General features: G+C 39.1%; 1 protein-coding gene across 6 annotated transcripts in view; it reads left to right on the top strand.

The window, feature by feature from the left end:
* Positions 1-17,459, top strand: part of RASAL2 (RAS protein activator like 2) — a 271,051-nt gene that overhangs the window by 177,955 nt on the left and 75,637 nt on the right. For all 6 annotated transcript variants that reach the window (XR_011558627.1, XM_070746687.1, XM_070746688.1 and 3 more), the window contains 2 exons: positions 2,279-2,370; positions 17,006-17,106. Coding sequence is in view for 5 of the 6 variants with exons in the window: in XM_070746687.1 (XP_070602788.1) it covers positions 2,279-2,370; positions 17,006-17,106 (193 nt within the window). In the remaining variant the exon portion in view is untranslated. The remainder of the gene's footprint in view (positions 1-2,278; positions 2,371-17,005; positions 17,107-17,459) is intronic.

Raw genomic sequence — 17,459 nt, 5'->3', positions numbered from 1 at the left:
GTCGACACGGAGAAAACCCTCTTGGCATATATAGCTCAGGAAAAAATAAAATATTAATTTCTAAACAAATTACATAGAATAAGTTAAAATGAAGTAAAGTTCAATTTAAAGGAGTAAAAGGAGTAAAATACAAAACATACTGAACTATTAATTAAATAATATTTTACTCAGTTGTTCAATAACATTGTAAATTATTATTTTATTTTAAAATACTGAAATACTATACTAAATTCTTTAACTACTGAATGAAGAACTAACAACTGTAACTTCTGTTGATATTGTATTATGCAATAAAGATATGTGAGTTTTGCATGCTATCTTACCCCCATTATTTGAAATCTATCCTAACATCAGGATAGTCAACAAAAGACTATCAGAAGAGTCAACAAAATGGTTAGAAACCATGAAATCTTCAGAATCATAAAGCTTACAAACTTGAAATTTGCCACTTAAGTTCCTCTTGGTTTCTAGGTGCTCACTAAGAATTTTTTTTCTAAATGACCATCAGAGGGGGTTGTACACATATGTGCACGAGGTGGGGATGATTAGAATGAAAAAATACCCAGGCAGCACCAGATCATCAGCTAGTAAATCTATATTTTATCAAATTTATTTATTTATTTATTCATTCATTCATTCATTCATTCATTCATTCATTTGATTTTTATGCCGCCCTTCTCCCTAGACTCAGGGTGGCTTACAACATGTTAGCAATAGCACTTTTTAACAGAGCCAGCATATTATCCCCACAATCCGGGTCCTCATTTTACCCATCTCGGAAGGATGGAAGGCTGAGTCAACCTTGAGCCAGTGATGAGATTTGAACCGCTGACCTACAAGATCTACAGTTAGCTTCAGTGGCCTACAGTACAGCACTCTACCTGCTGACCCACCCTGGCTCTTTATTTATTTTATTTTATTTTATTTTTTTATTTGACTGATATGCTGCCCAATCCTGAAGGACTCAGGGCGGCTTACAACAATATAAAATACAGGACAATAAAAAGAAGTCAAATATAAAACTAAGTTATAAAACATTAATTAAAACCCTAATAAGCATAATAAGCTAACCCAACATGCATACTAAACATTCATCCAATTTGGCCATTGATGTTGTTGGTTCATGGCCCCCAGGCCTGTCAGAAAAGCCAGGTCTTTGTGGCCTTACGGAAGCCAATAGGGTGGGAGCAGTACGGATATCAGGGGGGAGTTGATTCCATAGAGCCGGGATGGCAACAGAGAAGGCCCTCCCCTACAGCCCCATCAGCCTGCATTGTTTGGCTGACAGGATCTGGAGGATGCCAACTCTGTGTGTCCTTATTGGCCTCTGAGAGGTATGTGGCAAGTGGTATTGGTCTCGTGCAGAACATGGCTGCGAGAACAATCATGGGCTTCCCTCGATCTGCCCATGTTACACCAACACTCCGCAGCCTGCACTGGCTACCGATCAGTTTCCGGTCACAATTCAAACTGTTGGTTATGACCTATAAAGCCCTACATGACATCAGACCAGAATACCTTCGCGACTGCCTTCTGCTGAACGAATCCCAGCCACCGATTAGGTCCAACTGAGTCGGCCTTCTCCAGGTTCCGTCGTCAAAACAATGTCGTTTGGCGGGACCCAGGGGAAGAGCCTTCTTTGTGGCTGCCCCGGCCCTCTGGAATCGGCTCCCCCTGGAGATTAGGACTGCCCTCACCCTCCTTGTCTGCCGCAAACTCTTAAAAACCCACCTATGTCACTGGGTATGGGGAAATTGATTCCTCCGGCTGTCTCGTTTTATGCATGGTTTTTTGAGTTGTGTGATTGTTTTTAATAAGGGTTTCTTAATTGTTTTGTTTTAATATTGCGTTTGTAGACTGTATTGTTTGTTGGAAGCCGCTCCGAGTCCTTGGAGAGGGGCAGCATACAAATCTAATTAATAATAATAATAATAATAATAATAATAATAATAATAATAATAATAATATTGTTTAATCAAATAGCATTCTTTATTTTACAAATGAGCAAAATGAATGGAATAAAATAAAAGACTTCTAACCAGGTTGTTCAACATTTTTGGAATTGTTTTATCTCTAAAATAATTTTCCTAAATTTCTTTTCTTGTAGTTTTATATTACATTGTTAACTACACTAACACTATATATATATATATAATTTTATTATTTGATATAATAAAATCATTATATTAAAAGATTTGCTTAGGGAATGGGAAGGATGTTTCTATTTTCAAGGAAAAACCTATTTTCTCCCTTATTTATTTTCATTGTCCTGTCTCAGGGATTCCACCAGAGACATCTCCTCGAAGACGGAGTATCTCCGGAACAAGCAATCCCACAGATACGTCAAATACATCACCTTTCCGAGTACCAGTAAGTAGACTTTTCCTTTCAGTGGTATTCTGTGACAAACTCAGTAAATGTATATGGCATAGTGATTACCCCTACATTATGGGTGTCAAATTCAAGGCCCAGATGCTGGATTTGGCCCGAGGGGGCTTAGATCTGGCCTGTGGGGCTTCCCTGGAAACAGCAAAGGACTGCCCTGCAGTGCCTCTGTCAGCAAAAACACTACAAGGGACCCTGACATGAGTGATAACCAGCTGGCCACACACACACTCCCCCCAAGATCAAACACAATCCTGATAAAATCAAATTTCATATAGGATTTTTAAAAACAAGTTCAGTGTCTAGGATTGTGGCTGCAGAAGCAAAGGATTGTGCTTGATTGTCTATCTTCTCTGAGAGACAGCTTTCATTTACCTCTTCATACTATTCACCTGTGAAACCAATTCTCAAGGAAGATGAAGCAAGATGGCAGGAATGCCAAACAGTCTCCAAGCAAGAAGCCCAGATGGGCTGCCTTAAGGTACCCTCACTGCAGCTGTGTTTGAATGGGTAGGGAGTGGCTAGACATATTTTGTTTCTAATTTTATTAAAATATGATTTAAAAATAAATTCATATGATTGTGATTCTGTATTCTAAAGTATTCATTCTTCATAATAATTCTGACACTGGATTTTTTTTCCTATTTTATACATGGAAATGTATCACTGTATATATTCAGTTTCTTTTTGTGAGGCAGATGTTCAGTTGTAAATTACTTGTTCTCCACTGCACTTGGAAGGAGAGTCCAACATGGGTAATTCTCTAGTCCTATTGGTAGAGACTGAGTTTAAATTAACATATTAACAAGGCACCGCCCCCTGACTGCCCCATGAGCTCAGTTTTAAAAAACTCAGTCCAAGAGTAGAGATTGATGAGTTTGCTTTCTTTGAATAATTTTTACTGTGACCTTATCAATTATTTCTTCTTTTTCTTGTTTTGCAGATACTGGCAAGAAGACTTTGATGGGGTCTCTGCCCTCCGCGGGCTCCGCCCCCTTTGTTCCTCCTCATAAGGTCTCTTCCCCCAGAGGGAATTGCCCTGACGAGGAGTGCCTCAGCCTTGGGTCACTGGCCTCCGAGGCCAAACCCAGCTGCGAGCCACTGGGAGGCTCAGGAATCAATGGGATTCCTCGAAGAATGCATGGAATGGAGGAGGCGGAATGGAGGAGGAGGCCACCATCATCAGCCATGGTTGGAATAAAAGAGATCAGGAGCCGATAACTTCTGCTCCGGAGGCCAGAGAAGCGGCGGTGCCGCTTCCAAGCTAATGGGTGCTTCATTGCCCGGAGACAGATCTCGGGAGGCCGGAGCACCATTTTGCGTCATTTTTTACAGCACCCGCCATTTTGAGAGAGTTGGTGGGAACCCTGCCCTGTGCTCAGCTGGCTGGCACGAAAGGGGGTCGGAGGACATTGGGGTGCCTGCACAGCCCCGTAGGTGGTCTAATCGCCATTTTAAGTGCGAGAGCATTTGTGAATGTTGGTTTTTGTAGCATGTGCAGACCCTGCAGTGGTTTCTACTTCCTGCCCAGAGGGCCAGGGTGAGTCACTCACACAAATGGGTCTGTCTACCTCGAGTGGTCAGAGACTCGCTAAGGTGGTAGGCATCTCCAGCATTACTTCAAGGGTCCTCTTTTCGCAACCACAATCACATTATTCTTACGACGGACGCCAGCCTGTCGGGCTGGAGTGCACACATTGGATCCCAAATGGCTCAATGGCTTTGGTCCACAGAGCATTTAACTCCAATCAATATCAACTTCCTCGAGCTCAAGGCAGTGTTTCTTGCCCTACAGACTTTCATTCCGCTAATACAGGGCAGACATGTGTTAGTATTGACAGACAACGTCGCAACCAGGGCCCACCTAAACCATCAAGGGGGCACAAAATCGCGCCAGCTGATGCTGGAGACTACATCACTTTTCAACTGGGCCGAAACCCACTTAGCATCCTTAACAGCGGAGCATATTGCCGGTACCAGCAATATTCAAGCAGACTGGGCAGGGCTTCCCTGGATCCAATGGAATGGCAGTTGGACTCGGAACTGTTTCAACATATCATCGGTTCGGTACCCCATTGATGGATCTTTTCATGAGCCACCTCAACGCCCAGCTCCCAAGATTTTATACACGCTTTCCAATACTGGGAGCAGAAAAGGTTAACGCTCTGTTTTCTCATTGGCTGCATGGTCTGCTATATGCTTTCCCTCCAATGAGCCTCATCCAGAGAGTGGTGGACAAAATACTGGAGAAACGGGCGGAAGTGTTACTGGTGGCACCTCATTGGCCACGCCGCCCGTGGTTTTCAGACCTTGTAGCACTGTCGGTATCTCTCCCATGGAGGATTCCGGACCAGGACATTTCCCTCAGCCAGGGGCTCATATGTCACCCAGATCCCCAATGGCTCTAGTTAGCCATCTGGCACTTGAGAGGAACAAATTAAGAGGCCAACAGCTGCCCAAAAGAGTCATTGCCACCATGCAAGTCTCCCGTCACCCGTCTACATCCAGAATTTACTAGGTGACATGGTCTGCCTTCTGTGATTTCTGTGCTAACCAACAGGTCAATCCTAGGAAAGCTTCGGTGATTCCAGTCTTGCAGTTCTTACAGGCAGGGCTTGAATGAGGTTTGGCCCCCCAATACCCTAAAGAGACAGGTGGCAGCCCTCTCGACTATTGTACGGGTGGTGGAGGGCCACTTGTTGTCGCACCATCCATGGGGGAGGACTTCCTACGGGGAGCTTCTAACAAACAGTCTCATGGGGGCAGTCAGGGGGCGATGTCTTGTTAATATGTTAATTTAAACTCAGTCTCTACCAATAGGACTAGAGAATTTCCCATGTTGGACTCTCCTTCCAGTGCATCGAGAAGACCATTCAGGTTGGTCCAACAGTTCTTCTCCTGTGCTCTTGCTAAGGAGAGTCCAAACATGGATTAACCTCATTGGTTATCATGGGGGATGGAATTAATTGTTTGAATTAAACATGCCCTCTCTCTCTCTGATCCACCGGCTGTGATGATTCAGTTTTTCTAATTCCGGCAATGCCAGAGGGACATAACTTTTTAGCTCACCTACCAATTTTACAAATAAGGAAAAGCAAGTTCTTATGCCAAGACTCTTCCTGGATGAAAAAGGATGATTTGCTTGCTGTAGGCATGTGTGCAGGTAAGCTGGTACACCAGCGAGAACTGCCACCACCAAACAGCTGATGCAGCTGGAGTCCCTGCCTCATGGGGCTATACTCAAAGTGGAGAAGCCGTAGGCAGTGACAAGTCCTCTATGTTTTTTGGCTGGATGATCACGTGGTCGTTTTGAAGGCTTGTGCTCCAGACGGTGGAGGTAGGCAGCGAAGAGTGCCAGAGACACTTGTTTTCACCTCCGTGACTAGCGGCAGCCATTTTATTTTCAGCAGTGGCCATTTTGTTTTTGTGCTTGCTGTGAACTGCCTGTTGTTAGACAGATTTCATCATGGCAGACATTTTGTTTGGCTGTTCTGGTAGATTTCCATTACAGTTAGTGACAGTGGACATTTTGAGAGACCATTACAGCTGTGCATCTGCTGGTCACCATTTTGTTGCCGTTTTTCTGCCTTAGAAGTCTCATCATACTTGCTCTCTCTATAGAAGCTGATTTTTTGTTGTAATTTCACAGCTTGTTACTGATGTGTGCCACTGTAATTTAAAAGTTCCTAGGTTGAGTGCCGTTCCTGGAGATCCATGGGACAGAATTGATCGTCTCCTCACCCAGGCACAGTATAGGAGTCCCTGCCTGTCTCCTTCAGCCCTAAGGGTGTGTTGTGACTCTATTTAAGTGGGTGTTTCAGGGCTTGTTGGGCTTTCACCATGTCTAGGAAGTCTGATAAGGGTCAGAAGGCCTCTTCTTCTTCTGGCCATAAAAAAACCACAGCCAAAAGCCAGACCTCCTCTAAGGGCTGTGAAGGACGAGGCCTCAAAGTCCACTGAGAAACATGCTTCTGCAGTAGCATTAAAAGATGAAAGGAGGCTCAGGGCCTTAGAAAGGCAGTTTGCTAAGGCCCAGAAGCAGGCTAGGGTGCCTTCGTCGCAAGGACTGACATCTGACCACACTGTTGCTGCAGTCTCCCCAGCTTCTGCATTCTATTCCACCTGAAGTGGCTCCTCAGGCCCCCTTGGCCTCTCTGCCTGTGGATACAGGAACAGCATGTAGTAGGAACTGGTATCCAGATAGGCCCATGACCTCCCAAAGTGTAGTGCAAGTAGGTTCAAATAATAAACCCGCAGTTGGATCAATACCCATTGGACTTTGAGGACACTCTGATGTTGGCCATGAATTTAGCATTGTCTGAATGCAGAGATCCACCACCTTCTAGATATTTCAGCCATAACAGGAAGCTTCGTTGCTGCTTAGGTTTCTGGTTAGTGGAAGGAGTAAGTGAGAAATGGATGAAGAGCATACATACGTGATAATAAACCTGAATTCTAGATGTCTTCAGATGCAGTTGCTTTCCAACAAATGTTCCTTACAGTCACCGAAAGAGTAAAATGGCACCAACTGTGAGGTCAGGTGGCTCAGTTCCCTGAAAGGAACAGAATAGAAAATGATAGGTTGGAGTACAATCAAGTATTGATTGCCCTCAGTTTCCGGGTTAAGTGTGATGTTATCTTTAGAAACAAATTAGCAGTCTTAAAAGACTCTCGAAATACATTACTTGCAAGACATGTGGTATGTTTTTGTTCTTCAATTTCTTTTTCACTCTCTTCCAGTTGTTAATATGCACAGCCTGGCTATTTTAAAAAATCTCTTGTGAATAGAACATTCAATTCCAGTAGGGACTTCATCACCATTCTTCTAGGCGCTGAACAGTGGCATCCATACAGAAAAGAAATTACTCAACTGTACAACTTAATGGGCCTTTGTCCAGTGCTTGGAATTTTGCTTTATAGTTGCATGATATTCTGAAATGAATGCTTTCTTTTCTCTTCCTAATTTTAAATAACACATTGCTGTGAAGTGCTTGGGATCTATTCACATATAAGAGACTTTCAGATGAAATTAAGTTTTTCCTCTTAAATATCTAACATTACTATTTTTTTTAAATACCCATTTCTTGCATAACGGCATGTTCAGATCAGTTTATATTTAGCAGCATTCATTTAATGCAGTCCTTGGGATGACATTGAGTGATGTGGGGCACAAGCTTACAGGCAAATGTCTCTGGTGTTTCCGAATTAACCTTTAAAAAACCCACTGTTTTCTTTCACTAAGTGGTAGTGTTATTTTAAATTCATTATAGCCGCCCTCTCCATTAGATTCTAGGTGGTATACAAATAATTTTTTGTTAAAGTTAAAAACTTTCCATTTCACAGGTAGCCCAGATCAAAACAATGCCTGCATAACAAATCAAGCTAAATGAGGGGTCCTGCAATCACATCAATACCAGGCCTAAGACCAAAGCCAGATCTTCACTGCTTTTTAGAATCCTAGGAGATATAAAAAGGATGCTTTTTGTATCTCTAGGGGAATGCTCTCTCCAGAGTGCAGGGGCCATGACATTTCTTTGGTCCCAGAAGATACAGTATTTAATAGAAGGGCTCTAGAGCATAACCAGTCTAATGGAATGTACAGTGTGGGCAAAAAGAGTACTGAGATAGATGGATGAATGCATAACTTCCTTTAATAAAATAAAACACTATTTTGATGTTACATTCCTTTTAGCAAAGATCAATTTTAAATGTCTCTAGTTGCCAGCAAGTTTCTGGAATATTGCATCTGCTCCTTTATAAAAGAAAATATCAGCGTGGCAGAAAAGCTATGTCTGGGCTGTGAACCAAAGAGCCTGTAAATCAAATCTGTCTTCTTATGATATGGCCTTAAGAAATGCCCCGAAAGTCTTCTCATCCATCAGAAGAGCAGCAGATAGATCTAGATAGAATAGAGCTAGAAATTCAAAAAGCAAAGAAAAGAAAGATGGGAACATTGAGAGCAAAGATGGGCTATCACACAGAATCCCCCCCTCCTCCGAGCATATTGCTGCAAGGTCCACTTCTTGGATAATTGAGCATCATTTGGCAGGGTCAGCTATATCTCCAGGGTGCAGACCCGCAGCTTACATACCTTGCTTGACGGTGTCTTGCCATCTCTGTTTTGGGTGCCTGCAAAGTTGCCGGCCATTGACTTCTACTTGTTAAGCAGTCTTGGCAATGATGGAAAGTGCTGCTCTCAAGGACATGTCCATACCAGTGGAGCCAGCCTTCTCTCATGGAATTTTGTTTCTGAGATTAATTTCCAATTAAAATAGCCTCAAGAAAATTCCCTGTTTTTTAGCTTTTAGTACAGCCTTATTTACCAGTTTGACTTGAAATAGGACTCAGAAAGTGAGCAAGTTAAATGGATGTAGACTTTAGACAGAACAATGATATATAATAATTAGAATTTCAAGGGAAGAACAATATTAAATTTACACACACTTAGAGAAAATTATTGTAAAATATTTTAGTGACAGGGTATCACTCAAAAATTGATTGCTAAAATTGATAATTGGTTTGTAAAAAAAAAAACCCTGGACAATTAGGTCAGATCATTTGTCATTATTTGGTGCAATGTTTAAAACCCCCCAAAATTTGAGTTAATTCTAAATGAGACAAATTCTAAAAGGTTGATTCCCTCTCTAACATGTCATCATTCTATGAAATATTACCGTATTAAATATGATATTTCTTACAAAGCATAATGGAATAGCTTTGCATGTCTTAACAACTGTTAGGATACTCTGCAATTTGCATTAGAAAATGCACACAATTGCTTCAGTAGAAAAATGGCAAATTAAGTTGTAGGAGCACACCTTGATGTTTAAAATAATTTTGTTTTGAAAAATACATCTTAGAGTATGGGTATCTAATATTTGATTTTCTCTTAAATTTATCTTTAAAGATAGATTTCTTATTAACAAGACTAGAATTTTACAAATTATGTTTCAAGGTGTGTTGACTGCTATTGTTGATTTTTTTATAAAAAATACTGAGATTTTACTCAATACATTAACATAATCATAAATTAACTTGATTGTTGTCCTGATCTCTTTTCATAACTAAATTAATAGTATTTTGAGCATTTGTGCTTGATTTACCCAAACTTGTGATACTGTACTTCTAAAATTCTAGTCTGTTTACTTCGTACTTTTTTCTCTCCTCTTTTGGCTTTTCTGGCTTTTGTTTTATATTAAATGTTAAGATTTTTTTGTAAAAAAATATTACTTACAATGAACTATTTTAAAGTGAATTGCTATACTCATATGCCACATTTTTGAAAGTTATGCCTGAACAAACTTGTTGCCATGTTGCTCCCCTAACATATATGGTTAAGGGGACCAGCTGAGCAGACTTCTTCTATGGTTAGTCTGCTTGATATATAAACTTGAAATCTGGTTTGTTCTCCCAGATTAAATCAGGAATTAAAAGCCAAGAACAAACCATGAATTCCATCAGAGGAAACAGTTAAAAATTGTGGCTCACAGATCAAGATAGCCATTGAAATACCTTTGGTTGCCTTTTCAGCCATTCCCATTGACAAGAAGTGCAATAAAGAATTGCTTGTTCCCATTAAAATTCCAAAATTCCTGATTATTATGAATTGTGATCACTTTCAGTAGGACCTCTGGTTATTATGCGGTTTCTTTCCAATGTAACTTTAATGGAATACATTACATTGTACAAGTTTTTATAATTGATGTTATATTTGCACACCATATATATTCATAATGGATATCATTTTGTTTAAATATGCTATCATACAGGTATACTTGGTGAGTTTCAATTATTTCTATTTTACCTGATCTGTCAATCTTGCTGCATACCTCCCTCTTTTTCGTCCTGCAGTTTTGTAAATCCCAAGAAAGTTGTCACTGAGCAGATTGCTTCACTTTCTAATTTGTGCAGTGCTGTAAAGCAACTTCCATTCTTGGAATTAGCCTCCCCTCCTACTTAGTTTACCCCCCTAATTTTATTTCCTTGCATTCCCGCCAAAATGTGTGGTTCTTTATCCTCATTCCTACCTGTACAGTTTCATGTTTTTCTCCTCCCAGTGGCATCTTCTGAAAAAGTTGTTACATTATTTCCCTTCGCCAGCATGCTTTAGAGCTTAATGTTTTAACCATGTTTTCCCTTCTAAGTACATTGCTATTATTCCCATATTGTTTAAGTTGTTTCATTGATGTTTTATATAGATAAGAATTTACGTCAAAAACGTATCTTTGGGATAGGCAAGAAAAATAAATACTGTATGTGAATCAGTTTTATCACCTAGTCAAGGATTGAAGAATCAGCTCCCTGTCCACCAGTGATCTACTAAGCTCAGCCTAGTTCAGTGTTTCTCAAATAGTGCCCCCCCGGGGGGGGGGCAGAGCAATGCCATTGGGGGCACATGACCTCAAGGTCCATAGTTTTTTTTGCCCCAGGGAGTAGGGTTTTTTTGCACCGAACAATAGCACACAGCATAGAGCAGGGGATATAAAGTGCAGATAACAAGCCCTTAAGAAACACCATGGAAAAATGTTTAACAGGGATGAAAAGAAAGGAGGAGAGAGACAGAGATAATGAGAGAAACATAAGTCTCCCGAAAGCTAAGACAAGGAAATATGACAAAGCATACGTAGCGCTTGGCTTCACTGTGACTATGGTGAAAGACAAGGAAATACTAATATATTTACTGTGTCTAAAAATGTTGGCAGCAGACAGCATGAAGCCAAATAAATTAAGGTGTCACTTAAACACATTACACCCTGATCATGATAGGCTTTAACAGCGAAAACGTGCCGAATATTGCAAACAATCGTCCCACTGAAAAGTTTGGGGGGGGGCACAAAATGTTTACTTTTTCCTAGGAAGGGCGTAACAGAAAATAATTGAGGAAACCCTGCCCTAGTTTGAGAGCCTGAAGCAGCTTTTTAACAACATATGACAGTGATGGCAAACCTATGGTGCGGGTGTGCGGGTGCCACACAGAGACATATCTCCTGGCATGCGAGCCGTTATTCTAGCTCAGCTCCAATGTGCATGTGTGTGCCAGCCATCTGATTTTTGGCTCGCATAGAGGCTCTGGGAGGGCGTTTTTGGCTTCCAGAGAGCCTCCGGTGGGGATGGGGAAGGGCATTTTAACCCTCCCCGGCTGCAGGGAAGCCTTTGGAGCCTGGGGAGGATGAAACACGAGTCTACTAGGCCCACCAGAAGTTGGGAAACAGGACGTTTCCAGCCTCCAGAGGGGGGAAATGGGGAAACTGGTTTGAATTATGGGTGTGGGCACTCACGCATGTGCAATAGCGTGCGCACATGCTCTTTTGGCACCCAAGGAAAAAAGGGTTCACCATCACTGACATATGATATCCCAATCATCACTGGGAATTGTAAATCTTATGGCCCAATGCATCAGTAGTTGAAATTGTCCCCTCCCCAAAAAAAGCAGTAAAATCCGAATTGAAAAAAGGCCACATTCTGCTAGTTGGGCCAATCATTTTATGCATATTGGCTATAGAAATTGTGGTAAAATGTGTATGTGGGGGTGGGGTGGGGAGCAGAACAAATTGAACAGCTAGTAAAATGCAGAGAATTTGTGAAAAAGTTGCAAAATTAATTTAAAGGGAGAAAAGGAGAAAAATGTTGTGCCATATGAAATTTAATTACAGTATTAGTAGAAGAAAGTGATCAGGAATTAGAGGAAAATATAATTAAAGAATTCATAGTTCCCAAATAATTTTTAAGCAATTTAAAAAAATATTACTGCATGCATAAATAAGTTTTTTTAAAAAAACATAAGGGACTTATCTTGGAGATTCCATCTTCAATAATTTAGTGACTGGATGTAATTTGCTACAAAACATTTCCACAATATTAAATTCATTGTGAATATAACTTTAACCTATTAGCCATAATGGTAGATCCATCTTGCACAAATTTCTGAGCATTCCCTAAAACAAAACACATTGAAAGGCAGGAATTCCCTTTTCCTGGGGGTGTTTCTTCAAACCCCAGGTGGTAATTCTACCTAAGCAAAAAATAAATAAAAAAATGATGAAAGCAGCACAGAAGTACTGTACCTTAAAAAATAGCTTAGTGAAAATGAGAAGAATTTGTTTACCTGTGTAAGCAGCCATTTGAAGTGACACATGATAAACAGGAAATCAAAGAACTGATAGAGGAAAGAAAATAAGGCTTGGTAAATGGAGATCCCCAAAATCCCTTTTGGATTTTCCTAAACAAGCTTAAAACAGTGTGGAGGCTTATGTACAGGGTCTTTAAGTAACATTGAAATTGTTTCTTTAACTTGTTCAGGAACTGTCAAGGGGTTGCTTTCTAGTTAGTGGTGTGAAGGACCTTGAGAATGAGGAAGGAATGAGCAAACCATCAAGGCAAGACAATGGGGAAAAGTTACTCAATTCTGAGAAAGAAAAATAAACTTCCAAGTAGCCCCACCTAGAATTTATGTAGCACATACCATGGAGTAGACCAGTGATGGTGAACCTGTTTTGCCTGAAATAGTATGTGGCATGCTATTGCACATGTGTGAGTGCCCACAGCCATAATTCAATGCTTGGGGACGGCAAAAGCAGATTCCCCACCCCCTAGAAGCTTCTGCAAGCAGGAAATGGCCTGTTTCCCAACTTCTGGTGGGCCCAGTAGGCTTGTGTTTCACCCTCCCCATCCCCCCAGAGGCTCTCTGGAAGCCAAAAACGCCCTCCCGGAGCCTCTATGTGAGCAAAAAATCAGCTGGCTGGCACACACATGCATGTTGGGGCTGAACTAGGGCAATGGCTCGTGTGCCAGCAGATATGGCTCCACGTGCCACCTGTGGCACCCGTGCCGTAGGTTTGCCATTACTGGAATAGACAGTCAGGCTTTCACAATTTTATTGTTCTGTCCTATAACAAGCAATAGAATCTCTGTTGTGCCTGTTTCTTAATTTCTTATCTTGAAAGGCTGAGACTTAGTTTGAATGTTACTGGTTTTGGGGCTTTAAATGAAAAGTTGTAGGACAAATCTTTCCTAAATACCCAGCTCCGTTTAGAATTAATTTCATGCATCCTGCTTTTTAGTAGTCTGCAAAGTTACTTTGTGCCAATTATGCATATAGAAGATTTTGCTGTAATGCTTTTTTTTATTACACTAATATAGAAAATGTAAGTTTTTACATTTTCTTGTAAGTTTTATTTTGTTGCAAAGTTGGTTGTGGGGACTGTTTAGGAGTCAGTTAATGTCATCGGAAAATACACAATAAAAGGCAATACTTGACAAGTTGGGCAGGAACTCTCACAAAATATAAATATAAAGTGCAAAAGGTGGTCACATGGCCCCAGGACACTGCAACTGTTATAAATATGAATCATTTTTTAATCATCCGAATGTAAATCATGTGACCCATTGGGATTCTGCAAAGGTCATAAGCATTAAAAATGGACACAAGTAACTTTTTTCAGTGCCATTGTAGCTTCAAACTGTCTGAACTATTGTAAGTCGAAGACTACTTGTAATTAAAGAGCAATTTTAATCTATCGGATCATCAAAAACAAGGGAGTAGCCATTTTTATGTGGTAACTACTATATCCTGAGAGTAAATGTATATCTTCTTTAAAGGTCTGTTGGGAAAAGAAAACATCTGAGTTTGTTCTATGCTTGCAGTAAAGAACAATATGAATAAATAAAAGCTTTATCTGGCCCAATTGCACTCATTTCAATAAAAGAGTATAACCAAGTTTATACAGATGAAACAACATTATAAACCATTACAGTTTATTTAGCATATTGACCTTTCTGCTAAGTTCCATGCGTTAACACAGAGGTTTTCAAACTTCAAACCAGCTATTATGGCTGGAGAATCCTGGGAGTTGAAGTCCACAAGTCTTAAAGTTGCCAAGTTTGGGACTCTTGCGTTAACAGATGAGATGTCCCATTTATTTGCTATTGCAGTTCACTAGTTTAGAGCTATTGGCTAATTCAGAAGCTGAAGCTGGGGCATAAAAGGAATACTGTACAATCTTTTGCAGGTAACTCTAATATATTAGAAAGCTGTCCAATTGCAGCTAATGTTACCTTAAAGTTACTTCAGTGTGCTAAATAAACCTTCTGGCAGTAGCAAATTCATGTTTCAAGGGGAAGATGGGATGCTTTTTAAATGTTCCCCAGAAAAAGTTATGGATTGTTGCACCCTGAAGCACTATAATTTTAAGTATTTAGAAATACTATTTCACTAAAGATCTGAATTATATATGAGGAAGCAGTTATAATCCTCTAATTAAAAACATTAACAAGCTTATAAGAAATTGGCAAAAATTAAAGCATCGCTTGTTGGTCATATAGCAACAATTAAAAAATGATAGTAGTCTCTAAATGACTATTTCAACTGCTGCTATTTTACACAGGTAGCAAAAGGGGGTTTATTTATTCCTTGTGAAAATAATCATTTTAAAGTCAACAGGAGAATGCATTCACTATAAAAGTATTCATAAAATTAAAAATTACATACAGACATTCAAGTTGGGATTCAAGAATCCCTGTGGTACATAGCACTCCAAGCCAAGCAAGTATCATTAAAATGAATTTGTAAGTTTTATGAATAACAGGGAGCTTTTTTCTTCCTTCCTAAGCAGTTGCCTCTTTTTTTGCCATTAGATGAAAAGCTGATCTGACAAGTGCAAAATACATCTAGGGTCAGGATCCTGCAAAAATGTTGGGATTTTTTTTTTATCAGAAAGAATAAAAATGAAATAGAAGTACTGTAATTTGTTTTCATGTCTTTTAATAAATATTTTGTTTTCACGATTTCATGATTTTGAATAACAAAACATAGGTGTAACTTGACTACTAAAATGTTGTAACTTTGATTATCTGTGACAGACACAGTTATTGATTGGCAACAGATGATTATTACAAAATACATGTAATATTTATTCCATATTTCTCTGTAATGAAGAAAATTTTGAAAATCATATAAAATATAATTGTGGTCTTTGATTCTGGCTGAATCAGATCTGCCGGGGAACTTGCTTTTCACCTTTTCACCGAGTCCTGATCACAATGGCAGGAAGAGTTATTATCAATTGGATATATTAAATGCCCAAATTTTGATCACATGACTATGGGGATGCTGCAATAGTCAGAACTGTTGAGAACCATAGGTTGCTTTTTCAATGCCACTGTAATTTAAGACCGTTGCTAAATGAATGGCTGTAAGTTGAGGACTACATGTACCTTGCAAGTTGATGTCATACTCCATTAAGAATTGTGTTTGAGGCTAGCTTCTGTGAATAATCTCTGCAATAAATTATTTTGCTCATGTTCTTACTGTGACTCTGAGAGAAGCCTAAAGCATATATTGATTACTTGCCTGTATAAAGCATTTTTCAAAACTGCTCTTTTAAATAACCCTTTAATTAGGTTTGTTTTCAGTACTTTGATTTTCAATACCATAGATAGCTTTCTTAATGACATTGACCCTTTATTTTTAGGGATCTTGCTGCTGTTGTCTATATACCTTACCTTTGTTTCCTCAATCATTACTTCTTTTTTATGTCCTTAATTGTTTTGATTAGAATTTTGCCTCAGTTGAGTTACAGTTATCTGAATCTGGCTCATTTTAACAATTGTTTTTTAAATGACAAATTTGTATCTTAATTGAAATACTTAAAGATACTATGGAAAAAATACTTTAATAGTACATGCTTCAAACTATACAGTAATTAAATATAAAATTAAACTACAATACTTAACAACCAAAGATATCTCAAGATCATGGGTGTCAAACTCACGTCATTACGGCAGTGAAACATGACATATCAAGACTTATTTCCACTTTGCTAAACGGGGCATGGGCATGGCCAGCATGTGATGTATCCGGCCCATGGGCCAGGAGTTTGATAGCCCTACTCTAGATCATCAAAGCAGCACTTTATTTTTATGGGGGGAAAAATAAGATAATTTTTTATTAATATCCATGTCTTAATTTTTTTAATGGAAGATTCTGTCAGGTAAGTTAATCTGATAGCCTGTAAAACTACCACAGAAGCATGGGTTCTTTTGTTTTACCTGCTATGTATACAGCAAAATAAACTTTCTTGGAAATGCTAAGTAATAACTGGCCTAGATTTTAATGGGGCAGAGGTTTTCATTCAATGATAGGTATGTTATAAGGAATGAGAAAGAAAGGATTGAAGATATCTCATATCATCAATGCTAAAATTTGATGAGATATTAATTCCCCTAAATGTAATTATTAAATTAAAGCAAATGTCAGATGTGCTTCACCATGTTGCTTTTCGTTCCAACCAGTCAACACCACATAAGCATTTCCTCTTCACTCCCTGACCTTGTTTCTCAACAAATCTATAGTGTTATTCAATTTATTTTTTTCTGACATAAACCTGTTTCTCTGTTACTTCTAGAGAGTTTTAAGATATAACACAATTTCTTCCTCTGGAACTGATTTGTTGGAATTCCTACCTGGGGCAAAAAATAAATCATATTAGATCATAGTTATCATTGTCTTTGTTTGAGATGCATAAAACTGTGTATTATTGAAACCAGTTTTTTTAAAAAGAAGCTACTAAAAATACTAATATAGTACTAGTTTGTATAACTTCTTTTCTTGTGTCTTTTTAAGGGCTTCTTTAGTAAACGGCTTAGAGGCTCAATCAAAAGAACAAAAAGCCAATCTAAGCTAGATCGAAATACCAGCTTTCGTCGTCAGACCATTGAAGGAAGGTAAGACTGCATGGAGGGCAGAAGGGTTAGTTGTTTTCCAAGAATTTGGTGAGATGTATTAATATATATTAATACAAAACCACTAAGAAGTTTCACTTAAAATAATCGGACAATTTTTTTTACCAGAAATGCTTCATTTAGCTTTTACAATCTACAATTTAAAAATCAAGGAAACCTTTGCCATTGGTTTGTATGGCATGTCTGACTCACTGACCCACTGAAGCCTGATGCAAACCGATGAATGAGTTAACTTACCAGAATATTTGTTTTATTGATTGTATTTATTTATTTTGTTGGACAAGTATAGGATTGTAGTTTGTATAAGCATAACATAAGTAGTAAATAATGATAAA

This window comes from Erythrolamprus reginae, chromosome 3 (assembly GCF_031021105.1).
Source record: "Erythrolamprus reginae isolate rEryReg1 chromosome 3, rEryReg1.hap1, whole genome shotgun sequence".
Taxonomy (NCBI): domain Eukaryota; kingdom Metazoa; phylum Chordata; class Lepidosauria; order Squamata; family Dipsadidae; genus Erythrolamprus; species Erythrolamprus reginae.
This window is presented reverse-complemented; position numbering and strand designations above follow the sequence as displayed.